The sequence below is a fragment of the Gopherus evgoodei genome, chromosome 1 (genome assembly GCF_007399415.2).
Source record: "Gopherus evgoodei ecotype Sinaloan lineage chromosome 1, rGopEvg1_v1.p, whole genome shotgun sequence".
Lineage (NCBI taxonomy): Eukaryota > Metazoa > Chordata > Testudines > Testudinidae > Gopherus > Gopherus evgoodei.
The window spans coordinates 106,811,675-106,831,428 of NC_044322.1; the positions used below are offsets into that span (position 1 = coordinate 106,811,675).

Here is a 19,754-nt window from a genome sequence, read left to right on the forward strand (position 1 = left end):
TTTCAAAAAGGTCATCCCATAGCACACCACCAAAAGCTTTTTCTTCATCTATGGGTAAAATAAAATAAAATACTTCTTCTGGGTCAGATCTTCAGTTAGAGTAAATCAGCGCCACTCCAGGGGACCTTTACTGATTTATGCCAGCTGAGGATATGGCCCTCAGGGTTTACCCTTTTGCAGTAGTGTATGATATTTAGATTTCTCCTGACTTGTGCTTTGTTGATCTACCACATATAAAGATGAGTATGAATGAATGATGGCAAGGTCAATGACAGGTGTTTGGCAAGAACCTTCTCAAGTATGCTGTGCAGGTTAATTTGCAAAATTGCTTTACCACCCTCTGTTCTTGTCCTTGTTCAGTACTTGCCTCTTGACATGCATTTGGAAGTTTGCCTTGCCCTGGAAAATGCTGAAACACCTGGAGAATACAATGAGAAAGGACCTTCCTGAAGGTTTTATAAAATTCACCACTAAGACCAGTGGAATGCAGGTAGTCCTACCATTGTAGGTAGTCCCACTATTAGTTTCCATGGCATCTACTCACATTTCATCTTTGAACTGGAATTTGTGTTCTTCTGTAATTTGTAGGCGGTCTAGTTTTCTCTCAAATATATATATGTGCTATGTTGGAATTTCCTATTGGGAATGACATTCCTAAAAATATGAGAGAAGGCTGTCATAACCACTTATTCTTTTTTGTTATAATGTATAATTGCTAGTGCTGAATTAGGAGAATGAAACGGTCAGCTTTATTTGGTTAACAGTTGCTTACCTCTGTTACCAAATTCAAAGAGTGGTCGAACATAGGAACTGAACTTCAATTGAGAGTAAGCAATCTAACTGAATTCAGGTCTCTTCAATATCTCTTCCAAGTCAGGTTGTCAAAGACTGATGTTGTAGAGACTTTAATTTCTCTGCTTTGTCAAATAGGATTTTTAGATCATGTAATGTATTTCATTACCATAACTTTAATGCATGCCTTTAAGGCATCCCAGAAAATGTCTGAGGAGACTTTACCATTGTCATTCAGTTCAAAACATTGTCAAGAAAGCTAGTACAGCATTTGGGGAGGGAATATTATTTTAAAAAGAAATTAGGACGACTTGGACAAGTGTTAACTAATTTTAACTTTGCTGATATAATACCAGACTCTGTAAATAAAAGTATTTTGGTTTTAGAGTGTATTAAATTCCTTTTCATTGCACTTTTATTTTATATTTTTATTATGGGAGGGCTTAATTACACTTGATTTATTAAAATATCGATAATGTTACTAGGTCTGATCCTGCACATCTTACCCAGGCAAAACATCCAATCACAAGTTTGCCAAAGTAAGAACAGTAGGACTGGACATTCACTTCAGCCACTAAGTTCACCCATACTAATGAATGCCTAGGAAAGGAGTATTTCTAATGGTTTCACAGACTAAGCCTAGATTTAGATGCAAGATCTTTATACAATCTTAAGGGAGTTTATTTTTATGTGAGGCAGCAAGAGTGGAGGTCGGCCCAGGGGTAAAGGCCACTGGAAGAGTTGTGTAGAATCTGAGGGTTTGGTTTTAATTTCACTGGACCAGCAGCAGCTCATATGGTTCCTTCTTGTGCTGAGTATGTGATCGCTGTTACTAAGATAATTTTCCTTTATCTAGAGTCCCTGATATTTGTATTTATGGGTCTCTAGGGTGTGTGGTTCCAATTCCCTTCTCTCCTCCTATTTGAAATATACAAATATAGCCTGATGTTTAGTACCCACCCCCTTTTTTTTCTTTGTAAGAGCCAATATTTTTGGTTGACACTGTGAGAATCCACATATTTTAGACCTAACTCAGTTTAATATTTACTTTATTTTTATAGTTATGCCTATCCCTTGTGCTGGATTCTTTAAACCATTTTAAACACGTTTAATCATTATATATAAATAGATCATTAAAAAAAACAGACCAGGGGCCCATATTTTCAAAAGTGGCTAGTGATTTTGGTTGTCTCCATTGCTTGGATGCCCAGGCTGAGACACCTTGAAAGGGTCTGATTTTCAGACACCAGTTTCACTACAAGATGTCTCAAAGTTGGCACCCCTCTCCCAAAAATAAATAAATAAAATGAAGGCACCCAAAAAAATCAGTAATTTTTTGAAAATTTAGGCCAAGGCTCCTACACAAACAAATAATCCATATTCTCAGTGTAACCTCCAGCCCACCCACACTCCTCCACCAACCATGAAAAATCTGAAGAAACGGTAATCCTCGCAACATCATAAAATCCCTCTATGAACTGATAAGAGTTCCTTGTGACAGCTGGGACACACCTGGGAATAAGAAAATCTGCACTGGAGACATTTCTAGATGACCTGCTGCCCACAGTGGATGAAGACTGTGGGCCAGATTCTTAGGCCTGCTACACTCTCTTCATGCCACTTAGGTAGCTCAAAAGGAGTGGAGACCGGCTGTAACTCCCCAGCTGGGGATATCCCTGCTGTAATGGAATCCGAAGTAGGTTTAGAGCTGGTGTAGCCACAAACCCCGACGCAAAGAAAATGTTGAGGGTGAAGAGAGGCAGAGAAGATTTGGGGCCAGAGTGCAATACTCTCCAGTTATACCTCGCTGGCAGGTAGTCCCTCAGGGACTGTTGTCACATAGTGCAATTAAGAGTGGGTCCCTAGGCAGCTCTAAACTAGCTGGGTCAGAGAATCGGAGCCATAACCGGCTCACTGACAGATTCCCACTGTGTGCGCTCAGCAGAAACTAAGCACAACAGAGAATCTGGCCCCGAGTATCTATACCGATTTTGTTTTACCAGTAGTATTTATCATGAGGTATTGCTGACTCACCTATATTACATAAAAGGGGAAGGAGCTTCTCTTCAATGGCTCTGCTTCTTCCTTGCTGAGCATTCTCAGAGTCTGGAGTAGTTCTTCCTGTTCAAGGATGCTGCCACGGTGAGTTTCACAGGGTTCCATCTTGTCTCCCTTTTGGTTCCATACATATGGTATCATTAGAAAGGTTAGAAGGACGAACTGTGGCAATTACAGTATTTTGATGAAATCCAGCTCTATTCTGTCTCTCACCTGACCCTGCCAGTGCTGCTGAATACCTGGGCCAGCATTTGAGGGGAGGTTAGGGCATGGATCAGCACTAGCTGGCTGAACCTCAGTCCACATAAGGTTCAGATGATGCTTCTAGGTAAGAAGACACAACTGGAAATTATAGGTTATCTTCTAGGGAGTGTGCCCACTATTTGTAACTCTTGTTCACCATTTGGGGGTTGTATTGGAACTCCAGTTGCTGCTAGATGATTTTTTCTTTTGCTTACAGACGCTGCTATCATGATCCCTGCCTTGGTCACCTCAAAAATGGGTTGTTGTAACATGCTCTAGCTGAGGCTACACTTTCAGCCGACTAAAAATTTAAGGTGATGGAGAAGGCGATAGCCTATTTCATAAGTGGTATATTTCGCCAGGAGGATATGACGCCAGTGCTCCAGAATCTGCATTAGCTGGCTAATGGTTTCCAGATGGAGCTTAATGTGTTATTTATTTTAACCTATAAAGCTCTAAATGGCTTGGGACCTGCTTACCTGGGAAAGAGAGTGTCACTCCCCAGGCCATACTGCCACCATGTTGGAGTCTCTTCAGTTTAAGAGAGGGAACTCTCAGTGAAATGTTCTCTGAGATGGGCCTTCAGGCTTTGGACCCTTCCTCCCACCTTTCATGTGAACCAGTCCATGTTTGACTTTCATGGCATGCTCTGTTTACTTAGACTTTGGGGGAAGGAGGGGCTAGCTGGGAACTGACATTTGTCAAGGAGGAGAGTTCAGGTTTGCTGGGGAATGCTGGTGGGTTAGCTGCTAGGTTTTAAAGCTGCTAGTTTGACTTGATTGATATTTTTTATAATTACATCTAAGGCACAAAGAGATAGGTGCTTGTTTGAATATTGCAGGAAGCTCCAGGGCCTTGGCACTCTCACCCCGTACTGTGGTTAAAGCACTGCAGTGAGACTCTAGATCTAGGTTCACTTCCTAGTTCCACTTGATTGCCTCACCTTGGGCAAGTCATAGTCTCTGTGACTCAGTTCTCCTCTGTAAAATGGGGATAAGTTTTTCCTTTCTCCCTTTACTTGTCTATATTTGGTTTGTAACCTCCTGAGAATGGAGACAATCTCTCAGTAAGTATATGTACAGTGCCTAGCACAATGGAGCACTGATTTCAGTCAGTTCCTCTAGGCAACACTGTAATGCAATAAATAACCAAGAACGTCCTGCCACAAGCCCCTTGCTATTTATGCGTTAGATCATGATAGCAGGAACCTTTCCAATCCTTCATGCTCCCACCTGCCCCCAAGCAAGTGCCAGTTTCAGTCCCTCAGACTGCTCCCTCCATACCAGCCTGCACAACATAGAAAGGACTACGTAGAATGCAGCCATTATTTGGCAGCATAACACTGAAGAACAGAAACCAAGGAGGACAGCCAGACATTCTGGAGGGGGAGCCTCTTACTGCGTTCCAAAGCCCCTGCATGCAAGCCAGCAAACACAGCCCAGCTCTAGATAATGTTTTACATTCGCTGTCCGCATGTGTAGACAACTATGTGAGGGGTATACCAGGGGATAATCCGTGGATGTCTGCTCCTAGAAGGAAACGTGGAGTGGCTCCCATAGTGCACCACCTTCCAGTGCGCCGCATGCTCTTTGAGCATTAGCAGAAAGCTCAAGGGTTACATGCAAAGTGAAAACATTCCCTTCTTGCAAATTAGTCTGTGTTCAGTTGCTTTGAAAATGTTGAAAATGTTTCTAAATTTAATCAGATTATAACAGGAGTTAAAAACTAAGGGCCCTAACTTAGACTTCTGCTGAGGGCAAAATTTGTTCCTTAAAAGGACACTAATTTTTTTTTTAAAAACCCTGTATAATTCTAAAAAAAAAAAAAAAATTACTAAAAGTCGTTTGCTGGTTTTCATTGTTATTATTTCTGTTAACAGAAAGACAGGTGAGTATCTGTCAAACACTAAGATTTAGTCATAGAAAGCCTGATTCACCCTAAAGGAACAAGAATAAAGTGGTTTCATCCCAATAACCAATAAAAACCCTACAGAAAGCAGGCCCTCAAAGACTTTATTCCTTTAATAAATAATTATTTTATTGCATATGGCTATTAAGGAGAGCATCCATGATCAATACAGACTAAATACAATACACTACTCTAGTTCCATTTATTCTCGTCTCCAGCAGCATCACATTTATCCTTATATACAGCGTGTACATTGGAAGACACAGCAAGATAAGTTAAGTCTCTTGTCATATCACAATAGCAAGAAATATATTTAACATCTTGAAATCCATAAACAATACGTACCCAAAAAGAAAACACTGCTTAATAACTATAGAGGTTATATAGCAAAAAAATATTTTAAATTTAAGGTAAGTCAGGCAAAATGTACAAAGACCCAATATACATTGTGAAGTTTTAGCAAACATAACATTTATACATTTTGGTTCCATTCTGTAAACTAAATCAAGAATGTAAATATTGCATATGCCTTTTGTGAAATATACAGGATAGAGGAGAACTGAGTACATCATCAAGTTTTGTTTTGTTTTTAAAGTTGCTGTATGAATAGTAACCATTTGTTATAGTGGCATGATTTTACAATTGGTACAGAGGGATACTTCAAAGTAGAAGTTAAAACATTGCATTCAGCAGGTACCACATTCAGTGCTATTGTTAGGGAGCAGGAGGTTCACAGAGCAAACGTCAACAATTGTATTTGTTTTCGTTTCAGAACTGAACAAGTACTAACTTAGAACATTTTAGAAACATGTAACGGGCTTTAAAAAACCAAATAAACACATTTAAATTGATCTTAGACCAATATTGTACAGCCTATGCATTGCTGTGTTGCGAGACCCCTGAAAATTACACAGGAAAAAAAAAATTACACCCTGTGTTGCGGGGTGGAAAAGGAATTAGTTTACATTCATCTTTGTCTTGTAATACAATCCTGTGTTCTAAAAGTTCAGCATGTAAGCAGGAAGACTTTGCATTGTCATCATATTTGTAAGACATTGACTCTTGTCTTCCTCAAAACAAAAATATAAAGAGATATATAATGCATTCTGTTTATACTGATATATAGGTTCTCCACTTATCACAGAGAATTAAAAAAAAAAAATCACACACAACTCAAATGACTTACTGTAATACTTACATGATCACCAGAGCAGGCACTGGGGAGGTGCCCTTCAAAACAATTGTATATGAACTCTTCATTCAATTTATCAAAGGAGCAATAAGGTGACAGAACATTCTGCTAGTCTGGTGCAACAACTGTAGGTGACATTTGTAATAACAGCCACCACACGACTAGTATTTTCAGAATACTGAAAATATTAAAAACCATGGGCATTCTTGTAAAGAACTCTGGCTAAGTGACTGCAACTTTTATTTTTCCCTTTAATGATGCCTTTAGCTGGAATGCTACTTTTCTGGTAAGAGGCAAATATTAGGACCTTCTGGATGGCATAGTAATATATTAGAATTAAGATTTCAATCTGCCCAATACTTATTATCATCATCCTTGCAATCCTAGCATGCCTGTGTGGATTTTTGGTTAGGAGACATGCAGCGAAGGTCAAGGTTAATTGACAAGTATGAGTTTGTAAATAGCAGAAAAGGCTTTTGCAATTTGAAGTACCTACATAAACACCTACTTAGAGAGGATTAAACAAAGTGTGTCAAAGGTAAAAAGAGATACCCCACCCCCCCAATGCAGTTTGATTATTTTAACTTCCATTGCTTCAGTTACACACTTTATAACTATTCGGAATCTTTCGTCAAAGTCCGATCCACAAAATTTAATTTCATTTTAGACTTTTCAGTTCCCACATTGGGCTTTGTCTGATAAGTAAACACTGCAGCTAGTGATTTAGAACCAACTAGCAGCTGTATACTTAAAAAAGTTAAGTAAGGCTGAAGACTGTTCTTGAGAGATACTCAGCATAGAGATAAAGGAGGTCCTGTTATACACCAACAATACAAATCCGGCTTTACTTTGAACTGAGGTAGTACTGTGGTAGGCTTGAATTTATGCCAGTAAATACCAGATTTTACTGCTTTTGCAGGTGTTTGCAGAATCCCTTAATATGCTGAAGAATAAATACAGCGCGTCTTTGCAGAAAAAGGAAATGAAGGCATTGGCCATCAGTTAGAGGCCAGTTGAAAAGTTCCAATTCCTAGTGAATATCTTGAATAAAGTCTGTCAAAACAGCAGCATAATGAGACTGTAGATGTCAATGACAGGAAATGAGTGAGGCAGGTTGCTCTCCCTTCCTTGCTGATTTGTTGTCCAGTATAGTCCGTAACTGTTTTAAAAATTAAGTAACCTTTCGGACCAACAACAAAAAATAAAGTAAACCTTAAGCAGCTTTGATTTTAAAAAAATGTAAGCCAAGCAGCTTCTTTCAATGTTGTACTCTGTTGTTTGAGGTCATGGTGATAAAACTAACTCCTTCACTCTGGGGGGAGGAACAAAATGAAACAAAAGTCAATAAATACTGTTACACAAATCAAGTTACTGATTTAAAAACCATCAAGAGATTGTTTTACTTTTATGTTAGGCTTTAATGACAAGAAAAGTATCATCTAGATGAGAATTACCTATAAAAATATCCTTACATATCTCACATGGTATTACACAGAGGAAAGGGGGATAAGGAGCATTTTCTAACTAGTACTATTTTCTTTTCATGATTACCAATAACAACTGTTCAAGCCATCAAACGTGACTTAGGGAGGAAAATGGGAGAGGAAATAGCAAAAATTCCTCTTCCCCCCCCCCTCCTTCTAAACAGCACTCGTTTGTATTAATAGCAAGGTACAAGTTCTAGAAAATATATAGGAACAACAATTTTCAATTTAGTTGGAAGCTAACTAGTGGAGTGTACTTCCAGACATTGAAAAACAAGACTATTCTGACACTATTTTGTACGAAGGTCAAATCTTCTCAAAAAATAAATATAATGGATAATCATCTGAATTAATTCTTTCAGTTACTAAGAAATCTACTGTGCCCAATGAAGACCTAAAAACTCTGTAGCTGGAAAGGAAAAAGGCCAACCTGCCCAACCCCTAAACAATTTTTTCCCCTCCCCTTTACCTTTCACAGAAATGATGGCTGTTGCCTAAAAAGCTGCCTCAAAGAGCCAAGCAAAGTTATATATTTTTTTAATCCCATTTTATTTTATGCTATTTTAAAGAATCCAGCTGAACTGTGTCAGGTTCTTTTACTATAAAGAAAAAAAGATACGTACCACTCTCTTACAGCAAACCTGTCATATTTCTTAACTCACAACTTTAAGAAGGTTTGTTATTGTGGCTGTTTAAAAAAAACCCAAACATTTCCTTGATGTGTCTCTTTCTTAACTATAAATTGTTCTTAGCTTGTTATAATTACTTATAGTAGCTGAGCATATATACCAATTGACAGAAATCAGAGACCTTGGAAATTCTACATGTAAACAAAATAGCATATGTGTAGCACAATACCAGATAACATGAATGCAAAATTGTGTTCACGTTAGATACTCCTTACGGTGCCTGTTGTTTTTAAAACGTATTTTTGCCGCAACACTTAGTTTTAAAAGCTCAGAGGAAGCTGTAGTTTGAAGGTGAACTGCAAATTTTTTGCCAAAAATTAAAGGGTGCTTGCACAATGTCAGGAAGGAACAATTATATAGCTGTTCAGAAACATAGGCCTGGATCCAGCAATCCCCAAGGCAAGAATCCATGTTAGCTTTCCTGAGTATGGAGGTAAGATCAAGGATGTAGTGGTCAGCGTACTTTAGCATGTATTTACTAATTTTGGCATGTAAAATAAACGTAAAGCCAAATTCAAAGCCAGTGCATAACAAGTTATACGTGAAACCTAGATAATTAACAAAAATGTAAATATAGTATTTATATCATTGGATTTTCTCTGTATTGATTCCTAATTAATCAGACACCATGGCTTGTTACAAAAGTACACAGAAAATCAAAGGCAGACACGTCTTTGCATGTGCACAAACGGTAAAACTGCTGTGGAAACCTACGATCACCCATTTTATCCAAGAAAAAGGACCTGCTGAAATTAATGGGAGCTACTAAGTGCTCAGCCCTTTTGAAAGTCAGGCTTCTTATTTAGGTGCCTAGATATGGACTTGGAGCCTAAATTTATGCCCCCGTATTCAAAAATTTTGACTTCTGTTTCTAACCTTAAAAAAGCTTAGTACAGTGCAGCTTCTAGTCACAAACCAAACAAACCCAAACATGGTTTTATTATGGAGGAAGACCGCCAATCTGTGTGTGAATTACAAATTTTAAAAGGGAATGCCAATTAACAATGGGTACATACAGGATAAGTGGGGAGCTCTTATTTACACTCATAATACAAGAATAAGGAAACTTTAAGTTGAAAGATAAAAATTAATTTTTAATATCATGCATAATTAACCTGTGGAACTCATAGCCAAAAGAAAATGTTATGAGCGAAACAGCTCACCTTCAGGGTCTTGAAAGCAAAGATGTTCACAGACCTTATTTAATAAAAGTAAATGGGTGTGTTAAGAACCCACATGAAGCTCTTCTGTGTAGTAAAAACAGCTGCAGCCAAGGGCCATGTGGCAAGCAGCTTAAAGTGGTGAGAGTACGGAGCTCCCAGGGTTTCCTACATTTCAAAATCAGGGCTTGGGGACTGGAACAAAACTTTTGTGCAGGCAGTCAGCATGAGCATGCTATATTTTGTTGCAAGTCTGTGTGGATCTACGAGGAGAAAGTCAAGAGAGTCACTTCTTGGGATAAGGCACAAGGGCCTGATCAGATGCTTCTGCAAAGAGACTGCCATGCATGCTGTTTTGTTCCTGCAGTTGTTTAGGGAAGCAAGCAGTGTTGTGTGTACACTTTGTAAATAAACAAATTGCACTAAAAAATAAATAGCCTGACTCTGTGTCACTGATCTCTTATCTGAGCAGAAAACATCCTGCCAGGCCTGAATTTTGGCTACTATTCATTGGGGCAACAATATAACTAAGGCCAATAGCTTAAAAAAAGGATTCAAAATGTTTACAGCAGGGATCGGCAACCTTTGGCATGCGGCCCATCAGGGAAATCCACTGATGGGCCAGGACAGTTTGTTTACCTGCAGCGTCCGCAGGTTCAGCTGATCGTAGCTCCCAGTGGCCACGGTTCTCTGTTCCAGGCCAATGGAGGGCTGCAGGAAGCGGCACAGGCCAAGGGATGTGCTGGCCACTGCTTCCTGCAGCCCTCATTGGCCTGAAATGGCAAACCGCAGCCAGTGGCAGCTGTGATCAGCCGAACCTGTGGACGCTACAGGTAAACAAACTGTTCCGGCCCGTCAGTGGATTTCTCTGATGGGCTGTGTGCCAAAGGCTGCCGATCCCTGTTCTACGGTCTATATGGATAAGGAAAATATCCCTGGTTACAGTAGTTAGGAATTTTGTACATAAAGGAGCATAAAAACTCATACTTCAGGACATATGTACACCAATGATGAAATTTTTTTGCTTTGGGCCGAATATTCCAAAAAACTGTCCATGGGTTTTCTTTCATCTTCCTCTGAAGCATCTAAAACTAGCTGCTTCCAGACACCAGGTGTCTAGGTGGTCAGATCTAATACAGCAACTGCAATTATTAAGAGCTAGAAGTTATCACTGGTATAGATTTTGTACTATTTAAAAATATATTGCTTTTAAATCATTTTGTGCTTTTTAAGAAACCTTGTAAACTACAATTTAGTTTACAAGTATTTAGGAATATCATATGCAAACAGCGAGTAAGCAGTATATCTGATTGCCCTGTTAGGGATGTTTATTTAGAAGCCTATTTAGGAATCTGACCCACAGGAAACTACTTGTACAACCATCTGAAGTGCTTGTAGGCCCTAATTCAACAAGGTATTTAAGTGTAACTCTAATGAGTCTACTCACATGCTTAAAGTTGGGCACATACCTAACTAAGTATGTTGTTCAACTGGGGTTTTAAGGCCTGATTCAAAGCTCAGTAATGTCAATGAAATTGTTTCCATTAACATCAATAGGCTTTTGATCAGGCTTTTAATGAGGAAAGGAAAAATAATCACTACATGTGTTGCCATGAGATCCACATGAAACTTCTTGTTGCAGATTCAGAGGAAGCCATTTACCTGCTTGCCTAAAATAAAAGGTGCCAGTTCCTAACAAGTACTATCTATTAAATTTAACTTTGGCCATTAATATTCTGTATGTAATCATAGGCTCCAATTCAGCAGCACTTAACTAAGTGCTTAACATAAGCATTTATAGAACCAGAATAGTAGAATATCAGGGTTAGAAGGGACCTCAGGAGGTCATCTAATTCAACCCCCTGCTCAAGGCAGGGCCAATCCCCAACTAAATCCCCAAATAGCCCCCTTGAGGATTGAATTCACAACCATGGGTTTAGCAGGCCAATGCTCAAACCACTGAGCTATCCCTCTCTCCACCATGGCTTGCAATGAGACTACACAGGTGCTTAAAGATAGGTGCACATTCAAGAGCTCTGCTTACTCCTGGCTAAAATTTGTAAGCTACAGGATAGGTTCCTGACTGCCTCCGGAAAAAGAAAAAGTTAAACACCTTAATCAAAACATCATAGATACGGTCCTCCGTAAGTAAAACAGGCAGGAGGAGCTGCATGTTTTCCAGTGGAAAAAAAACAAAACAAAATCATAATCAGTGACAGTAAACCAAACCAGCACGTTGCATGGAGGAAAAAATTCATGCATGTTTAACAGACCCATCTGTGTGTCTATGTATGGATTAAACAAATATAATATTTGGGAGAAGTATGTATCTGATAAACCCTATATCCAGGGCCACACAAAAAAGAAATCAAAATAAAAAGTCCGATATAATTTCTACTCTCTTTATCTACATTGTTTACTCCAAATGGTTTTGGGGCACATCAAGAAGAGATCCGCAATTACAAGATCACAGTTTCCAAAACTACCAAAGGTAAAACTCATTCAAATTGCATTAATACTTCTCTTGAGTGCATAAAGCAATAAATACTTAAATAAAATTAGCTAGAGAACAATTCAGTATTGTGACTTATCAAACACCCTGTGTATAGAAATATAATGATTTGCCAATTAAAACAAATTCAATCTGCTTATTAATTTGCAGTCAGTAAGCAGTGAATAAGGGCTTGTCTACATCAGAAAGTTGCAGCGCTGGTGAGGGAGTTACAGCGCTGCAACTTTGAGAGTGTCCACATCTGCAGGGCATCACCAGCGCTGCAACTCCCTGTTTGCAGCGCTGGCCGTACTCCCGTTTTGTCTCGGGTGTAGAGGATCCAGCGCTGGTGATCCAGCGCTGGTAATGCAATGTAGACACTCACCAGCGCTTTTCTTGACCTCCGTGGAAGGAGGAAGCCTCTGGTAATCAAGCTGGTTTCCTTTCCCGGTTTGCTCTCTCGGTCCCGGAGCCAGCCAGCAAACCGCGGGGAAGGAGACCTGCTTGCTCGGGGTTCCGGGACCGAGAGAGCAAACCGGGAACGCCGCGGTTTGCTCTCTCGGTCCCGGAGCCAGCCAGCAAACCGCGGGGAAGGAGACCTGCTTGCTCGGGGTTCCGGGACCGAGAGAGCAAACCGGGAAAGGAAACCAGCTTCGCCGCGGTTGCTCTCTCGGTCCCGGAACCCGAGCAAGCAGGTCTCCTTCCCCGCGGTTTGCTGGCTGGCTCCGGGACCGAGAGAGCAAACCGCGGCGTTCCCGGTTTGCTCTCTCGGTCCCGGAACCCCGAGCAAGCAGGTCTCCTTCCCCGCGGTTTGCTGGCTGGCTCCGGGACCGAGAGAGCAAACCGCGGCGTTCCCGGTTTGCTCTCTCGGTCCCGGAACCCCGAGCAAGCAGGTCTCCTTCCCCGCGGTTTGCTGGCTGGCTCCGGGACCGAGAGAGCAAACCGCGGCGTTCCCGGTTTGCTCTCTCGGTCCCGGAACCCCGAGCAAGCAGGTCTCCTTCCCCGCGGTTTGCTGGCTGGCTCCGGGACCGAGAGAGCAAACCGCGGCGTTCCCGGTTTGCTCTCTCGGTCCCGGAACCCCGAGCAAGCAGGTCTCCTTCCCCGCGGTTTGCTGGCTGGCTCCGGGACCGAGAGAGCAAACCGCGGCGTTCCCGGTTTGCTCTCTCGGTCCCGGAACCCCGAGCAAGCAGGTCTCCTTCCCTGCGGTTTGCTGGCTGGCTCCGGGACCGAGAGAGCAAACCGCGGCGAAGCTGGTTTCCTTTCCCGGTTTGCTCTCTCGGTCCCGGAACCCCCCTTGAAGCCGCCCAACAGCGCTGCAGTGTGGCCACATCTAACACCACTTGCAGCGCTGGTTGCTGTAAGTGTGGCCACTCTGCAGCGCTGGCCCTATACAGCTGTACTAATACAGCTGTAACAACCAGCGCTGCAAAATTTTAGATGTAGACATGGCCTAAGAGTGTATTAGGTTTAATTTCTAAAAATAGACATAATTCTCACCTATTGATATGCATACAAATGAACAGTTATTGATGTGGCTCAATACAAAACACACTGTTGGTCATTAACAACATATAAATTAACTCAAGAGGCAGTGTGATCTATTGAACAGGACAATGGCTTGGGACTTAGAACACCTGGGTTCAATTCCCAGCTCTGCCACTGGTTTCATGTCACTTCACCTTCCTGTGCCTTTAATTCCCTTCCTATCCTTCAGCTGTCTTGTCAGGTATGTTGCAAACAAATGACTTTTCTACCACAAGTAGTCCCATTGAAATCACTGGAAATCCTCATGATAGTAAAGTTAAGCATGTGTGTTTGTAGGATCCAAGCCACAGACTGTAAACTCTCTGGGGCAGGATCTCTCTCATATTCTGTAGTTCTATGGCGCCTAGCACATCAGGGCCCTGATCTGAACTGGTGCCTGTAGGCACTACTGTAATACAAAATCAAAAACAATAAATTAAAGACACACATACCGTATTACAGTTACATTATTTCAAAGGAAGGGAAGGACCAAAATGAAAACAAATATCTAAATTTTCTGATCAGTATTTATCATTCCTCCCTCCATGATATTAATTCATAGAACTATAGATCGGGGCCAAGTCTTGACCTTCCTCCAGCCCTTGTTCGGCAAGTTATTTAGGAACATGTTTAACTTTGAGTAGTGAATTCAACAGGACTACTCATGTGCTTACAGTTAAGACATACTTAAGTAGGGGGTCTTTTCAGGTTGGATTTAATAAGACTACACATGTAAGAAAAGAAATGTTGGCCCCTGATTAAAGGAAAAGGTTTAAGACTAGAGCTTAATGATTTGCCAAAGCAACATACATTTCCCCTAGCACAAAATATTTAAAGTGTCCACAACTACCATCAATCTTTTGTTACACATACATTTAAAAGGAAAAACAATTTAACTATGAAAGAGGTGATACATTTATTGTTCAAACAAGTTATGTTTGGACATAATTTGAGGCAGGCTGCTCAAACGAACACACTTTTGGGGGGTTGTTGTTCTATTAAGAAAACAGTAAAATGTCATTTAAATATGGACTTTTTAAATTTAGAAAAAAATGGGTACTGTTTGAATATAGCCTATGACCCACTACAGCAATCAAAATATATAATTTATATATATATAGCTATACACCAATCAGGCTTTTAAATAGGCAGAGCAGGGTTTATGTAGATATAGGTATTTGCATTAAAATTAGCGTTATAGTACTGTTACACTTGGGTTCAATAATCAAAACAAAAAATCTAATTGAGATTCTATCTATTGAAGTGGGAAACACACTGCCGCATAACTTGAAAAAGCTGCTGTGTGCTACCACCTGCAAGTGCACTACAATTATTTTCAGACACTTAGTAATGAACACTATACATTAGAGGCTAAGATGGGTCCCAATATTCTTTGATGCCATGCACACATATTACAATTGACTCTTAGTGTCAAATTCTGCCCGCAGATACCAAAGTAATAAGAGTTGTGCACGAGTGTCTGAGGACAAATTTAAGTCTTGGTTTAAATTTTTTGTTTCAATACAAACTGGAAATTTTAAAACATTAATTTCTTTAACTAAATTGCACTTTCTCTACTCAAAAATGTATATGCCTCACTTTTTTGAGACTACTAAGTGATTGTTTTCACTTGAATTTTCTACTGAGATATAATGGGTCGATCCTGCAATGGAAATATACATGGTACTATAGTAAGTGCTATGCTTAAATTACTGGAGAATCTGGTTCTAAGTTTGGTGTAAACTATATGTCAGTATCTATTTGTCAAGAAGTTCACAGACTTCCAAGTATGAGCACCCATGCATTAAAATATAATTCTATATAAATTATATAATTATTTTTAAAGTATCATTACAATGAATTTATAGCTAACATGCTGGGCTTTGATAGGTACTTCTCACATCCATTAAAAAATAGGTATAGATTTAAAATAAACAAAACTTACACATTTGTACCTCCCAGATTAGTTAAAGAAGTTCTCTTATTATATATATCTCTCAAATTCAGAGATTTTGCTATTTTCTATTACTAAATAACTTGGAATGGATGTAATAAATTAGGCAAAATAAGCCTACTTAGCACATCATGAAGTTTGTTCAGTTATTTTCACCCTCTCTCTCCTGCAGCATGGATATATGCCTGCTTAACGTGTTAAATGAAACTGAATAAAACCAAGTCACTTCTCATACAGAAAGCACCCAAATCATCAGAAAAATCTTTCAAGTCTTTGGTCTCAAACTGGAAAGAACCATGTAACAGGGACAGAACACAAAGAAACAGAGGTGGAAACTATATAGGGAATATGCCACTGAAAAGATTAGCACATGGCATCCAGCCAAAGAGACGCTATCTCTACAGCATTTAGACATTAAAATATAAATAAAGAAAGAGAGAGAGAAAAGTTAGGTTCCTGGTTGATGACCATCACTACTGCATTTGCCCCTCACCTTACGAGCTACCACTCGATTTTATTATTGCTGCAGATATAGAAACAGGACACTGGAAAAATGGATTTCAATTTGACTGTCAGTTTGGTGTCCACAAGTCCTTCTGTGTCAACCCCAAAGAGAGGGTAGAAATCATCTCACCAGGTGACTGAAGGAGGGAGAGAGGGGAAGAAGCAAAATTCTGTAAACACAGAAGCCATATAGGAAAGGGTGGTAGAAGAGGTACTCTCTTCATTTTTCTGTTCTGTCCTTATATTTTCTTCAGATTGGGACTGAAAATAGAAGCGTGAGGGAGAGAAGAAGCTGGGCAAGAGATTGCAGACTCCATGTTTCTAGGAAGAAGATGCAAAGAAAACCTATAGGGAACTGAGCAGACAGAGCTTATTTACAGGGCTGACAGGTATAGACATAGCACTGTATGTCCTTGTATAGTATTCTACTTCCCTTCTACCTACAGGGAGTCAGAAAAAGGAATTGCAACCTCTCCTCAAAAGGTATGTGATCTAGAATCTAAGTGCACAAAGGGAAAGTAAAAAAAACACACCAGGTTATTGCAAATTTCTGAACAATTCTGCAGATTTGGAATGAAAATCTCTGTAAATTGGCCAATATGTTTTGCAGAATTATGGAGGCACCAAAACCATACAATATATGTTGAAATGAAAAGGTTTCTGTCAGTTTACTGGAAAATCAATTATACAGTATGCAGGATGCCCCACAGCATTGTGCAAAAGGAGGAAATTTCCACAGTTTTCCAATATGTCTGGACAAAGCTTACTATTTTGTTTATTTTACCCATGAATTCTTCCCACTCCATTTTCCACCTGAAGCCACTCCAATTAAACTATCTCATAATTTACTTCACTCAAATACAGTGTTTCTCAAATTGTAAGGCAGGCTTCCCAGCCAAATGTAAGGAAATTAAAAAGAAAGTGAAAACTAAATGTTTTATTTCTTGCTATACCATTAACACATAAGTTTCAATTACTGATCTGTCTAATAGGTTCTCAGTACTTGGTACATATACTGAATATTCAGTAAACTGTTTTATCTTGTGAATCCTTCAATATAAAAACAATGAAGAAAAAAAAACCATGTTGAGGCTGGTTGTCCAAATGTTTAAGCACTCTTGCAAAATACTCTTCCCCTTATCAAGATGACCCCTGTAGTGCTTCAATGTAGATGGCTACTATGCAGACAGGGAGCGTTCTCCAGTCAGCGCAGGTAATCCACATTTTCAAAAACCAGCAGCTTGGTCAATGGCAGAATTCTTACCTTCTTAGTTTAGACCAGACCTTAGTGTGTTTACCTAGATCATCATCATCTAATAAAATTTACCTTACAAGTGCTGAATCTAAATCCACACCACTCAAAATCAAAAAAGTTAGTAAGTTCTACTCTTATTATTAAATCATTGGGAGACAGACAATAAAGTACAGTATTCATAAAAGAGGACCTGAGCCAGATTTTAGCCTCAGATGCTAGGTATCCAATTTGCCTGACCATTACAGTACCTCCTCAGTTTGAATTCACTCTGAAGTTTTTTTTTCTGCCATCAGATGCACTGTGGGGCTCACAAAGTCCTCTATATTTATAAAAAGCATTCCCTGACTAGGGTGACCTTATGTCGCAATAAAAATAGGGACTATCCTAATTTGAAGGAGTTTGTCCCGCCTCCCGACCAGAGTACGGTCGGGACGCCATTTGTCCCGATATTTTGTTTCCAGGTCTTCGGCGGCAAGTCCTTCAGTCGTGGATGGTCTTCGGCAGTATTTTGGCAGCAAGGTTTATTACCCCCCACCGACATACAGCCGAAGACTGTCCACGACTGAACGGCTCTCCGTTGAATTGCCGCCGAACTCCAGGACAGGTGAGTGTAAAAAAACAACCACGCCCCACCCTGCAGCAGTCCCGATATTTTCCCCTTAACATCTGGTCACCCTATTCCTGACCCAAACAATGGAAGACAAATTCTACTCTCATTTATAGGTTTGCAGTGTCATTAATGTCTACTTCAATAAGGTTGCACACTTATAACTGAAACTAAGACTTTGACACAGTGGTTATTGGTCACTTTTCAAAAGTGCTTCAGAGCTCCATGAAAATATCTGAAAACATCTACTCACCTGCTCTCCAACCTAACTCCCAAGTAGGCATTAGTCCTGTTTCTTTCTGTGAACAGGTAAATAAAATTGATTGTATATTATCAGAATTGATTTAAGAGTAATAATCAAAGCAATTGTGTATCTGATGAGTACTTTTTTTATTTCTGATTTACAGTATAGATCCCCTTATTCCCTGCCCCCACCTCAACTATTATAAAACTGGATTTTTTCAAAAATAATGCTACAAAAAGTGTTCTGGAGTCTTATGGTGTGCAAGCATTTAGGTCTTATACTTAAAGACTATTTTGTTAAAGAAATATCAATAATTTGCTTATCAATATCATTCATGATTTTACAAGAGGAATCCACAACAGATGAGACTCTCCTCTGAAATTCATATACAATAGTATTGTATACAGCAGCAATCATTTTGTTAGGGGTTGAAAGGTTGTCACATTAACACCATAAATACCCATTACATGTCACACCTGAAGACAAACTGATATACCCTTTAAAAATAGAGGCAACAAATTGGTAAGTAGTTTAGAAATGCAATACCAATCTTTAAAATCTTAAAAAATGTCTTATCCACAGTCCACTATCTCAAGCAAAAGCACACAAGCAGTATTGAAGGAATTAAGGTTACTCCTAGCTGCACCTCATGCATCTCAAATCCTCTTACCTAATAGCTTCCTGGAGAGACAAAGTGAAGCAAACCCATATTCATTAGCTCTGCTAGACCAAACAGACTTCAAAGTTTCACTTTTACAAAGGTAGTTAAGGAATGCGAATATAAAGTTGCCAAGTTACCTTACTCCAAGGAGCAATAATGTCTGAGGGTATGGCTACACTTACAGTTTTGCAGCGCTGGTAGTTACAGCTGTGTTAGTACAGCTGTCTAGGGCCAGCGCTGCAGAGTGGCCACACTTACAGCAACCAGCGCTGCAGTGTGGCCATATTTACAGCACTTGCAGCGCTGTTGGGACTGGTGCATTGTGGGCAGCTATCCCACAGAGCACCTCGTCCCATTTTGGCGCTGTGGCTTGTGGGAAGGGGAAGGAAGTGTGCGGGTCTTTCCGCTTCCTGTTCCAACGCCCCGTGGTGCTTTGCTACACATTCTGAGCAGTTTGGCGGCATTGTGATTCTGCAGCGCGATTTCTGCGGTTTTTGTTATAAATGGAGCCTGAGCTGCTGAGGACCTTGCTGATGAATGTTGCCAGCACATCACGCATGGCAGTGGAGCTATTCCTTCAGCTGAAAAGTGAGAGTGACAGTGAGGAGTCAGACGATGATATTGAATCGCCTGACGGTGAAGACACTAAATTGCTTGTGGCAGCAACAGACATGCTCAGCACTGTGGAACGGCGCCTTTGGGCTCGGGAAACCAGCACTCAGTGGTGGGATCACATCGTCCTGCAATCTTGGGATGACAAGCAGTGGCTGCAGAACTTTCGGATGAGAAAAGCCACTTTCATGGCACTGTGTGCTGAGCTCGCCCCTACCCTGCGGCGCAGGGACACGAGATTGAGCGCTGCCCTGCCAGTGGAGAAGCGGGTGGCTATTGCAATCTGGAAGCTGGCAACTCCAGACTGCTTCCGATCGGTGGCGAACCAGTTTGGAGTGGGAAAGTCCACCGCTGGAATGGTGCTGATGCAAGTTTG

General features: G+C 40.3%; 1 protein-coding gene across 2 annotated transcripts in view; it reads right to left on the bottom strand.

The window, feature by feature from the left end:
• Window positions 1–5,117: 5,117 nt before the first annotated feature.
• IRS2 (insulin receptor substrate 2) overlaps window positions 5,118–19,754 on the bottom strand; it is a 39,638-nt gene continuing 25,001 nt past the window's right edge. Inside the window, exons 2-3 of one of the 2 annotated variants that reach the window (XM_030568481.1) lie at window positions 18,115–18,160; window positions 5,118–7,505 (exon numbers count right to left, since the gene is read on the bottom strand). In XM_030568481.1, the coding sequence (XP_030424341.1) occupies window positions 7,478–7,505; window positions 18,115–18,160 (74 nt within the window). In that variant the 3' untranslated portion in view covers window positions 5,118–7,477. The remainder of the gene's footprint in view (window positions 7,506–18,114; window positions 18,161–19,754) is intronic. The other variant, XM_030568496.1, reaches the window with a different exon arrangement.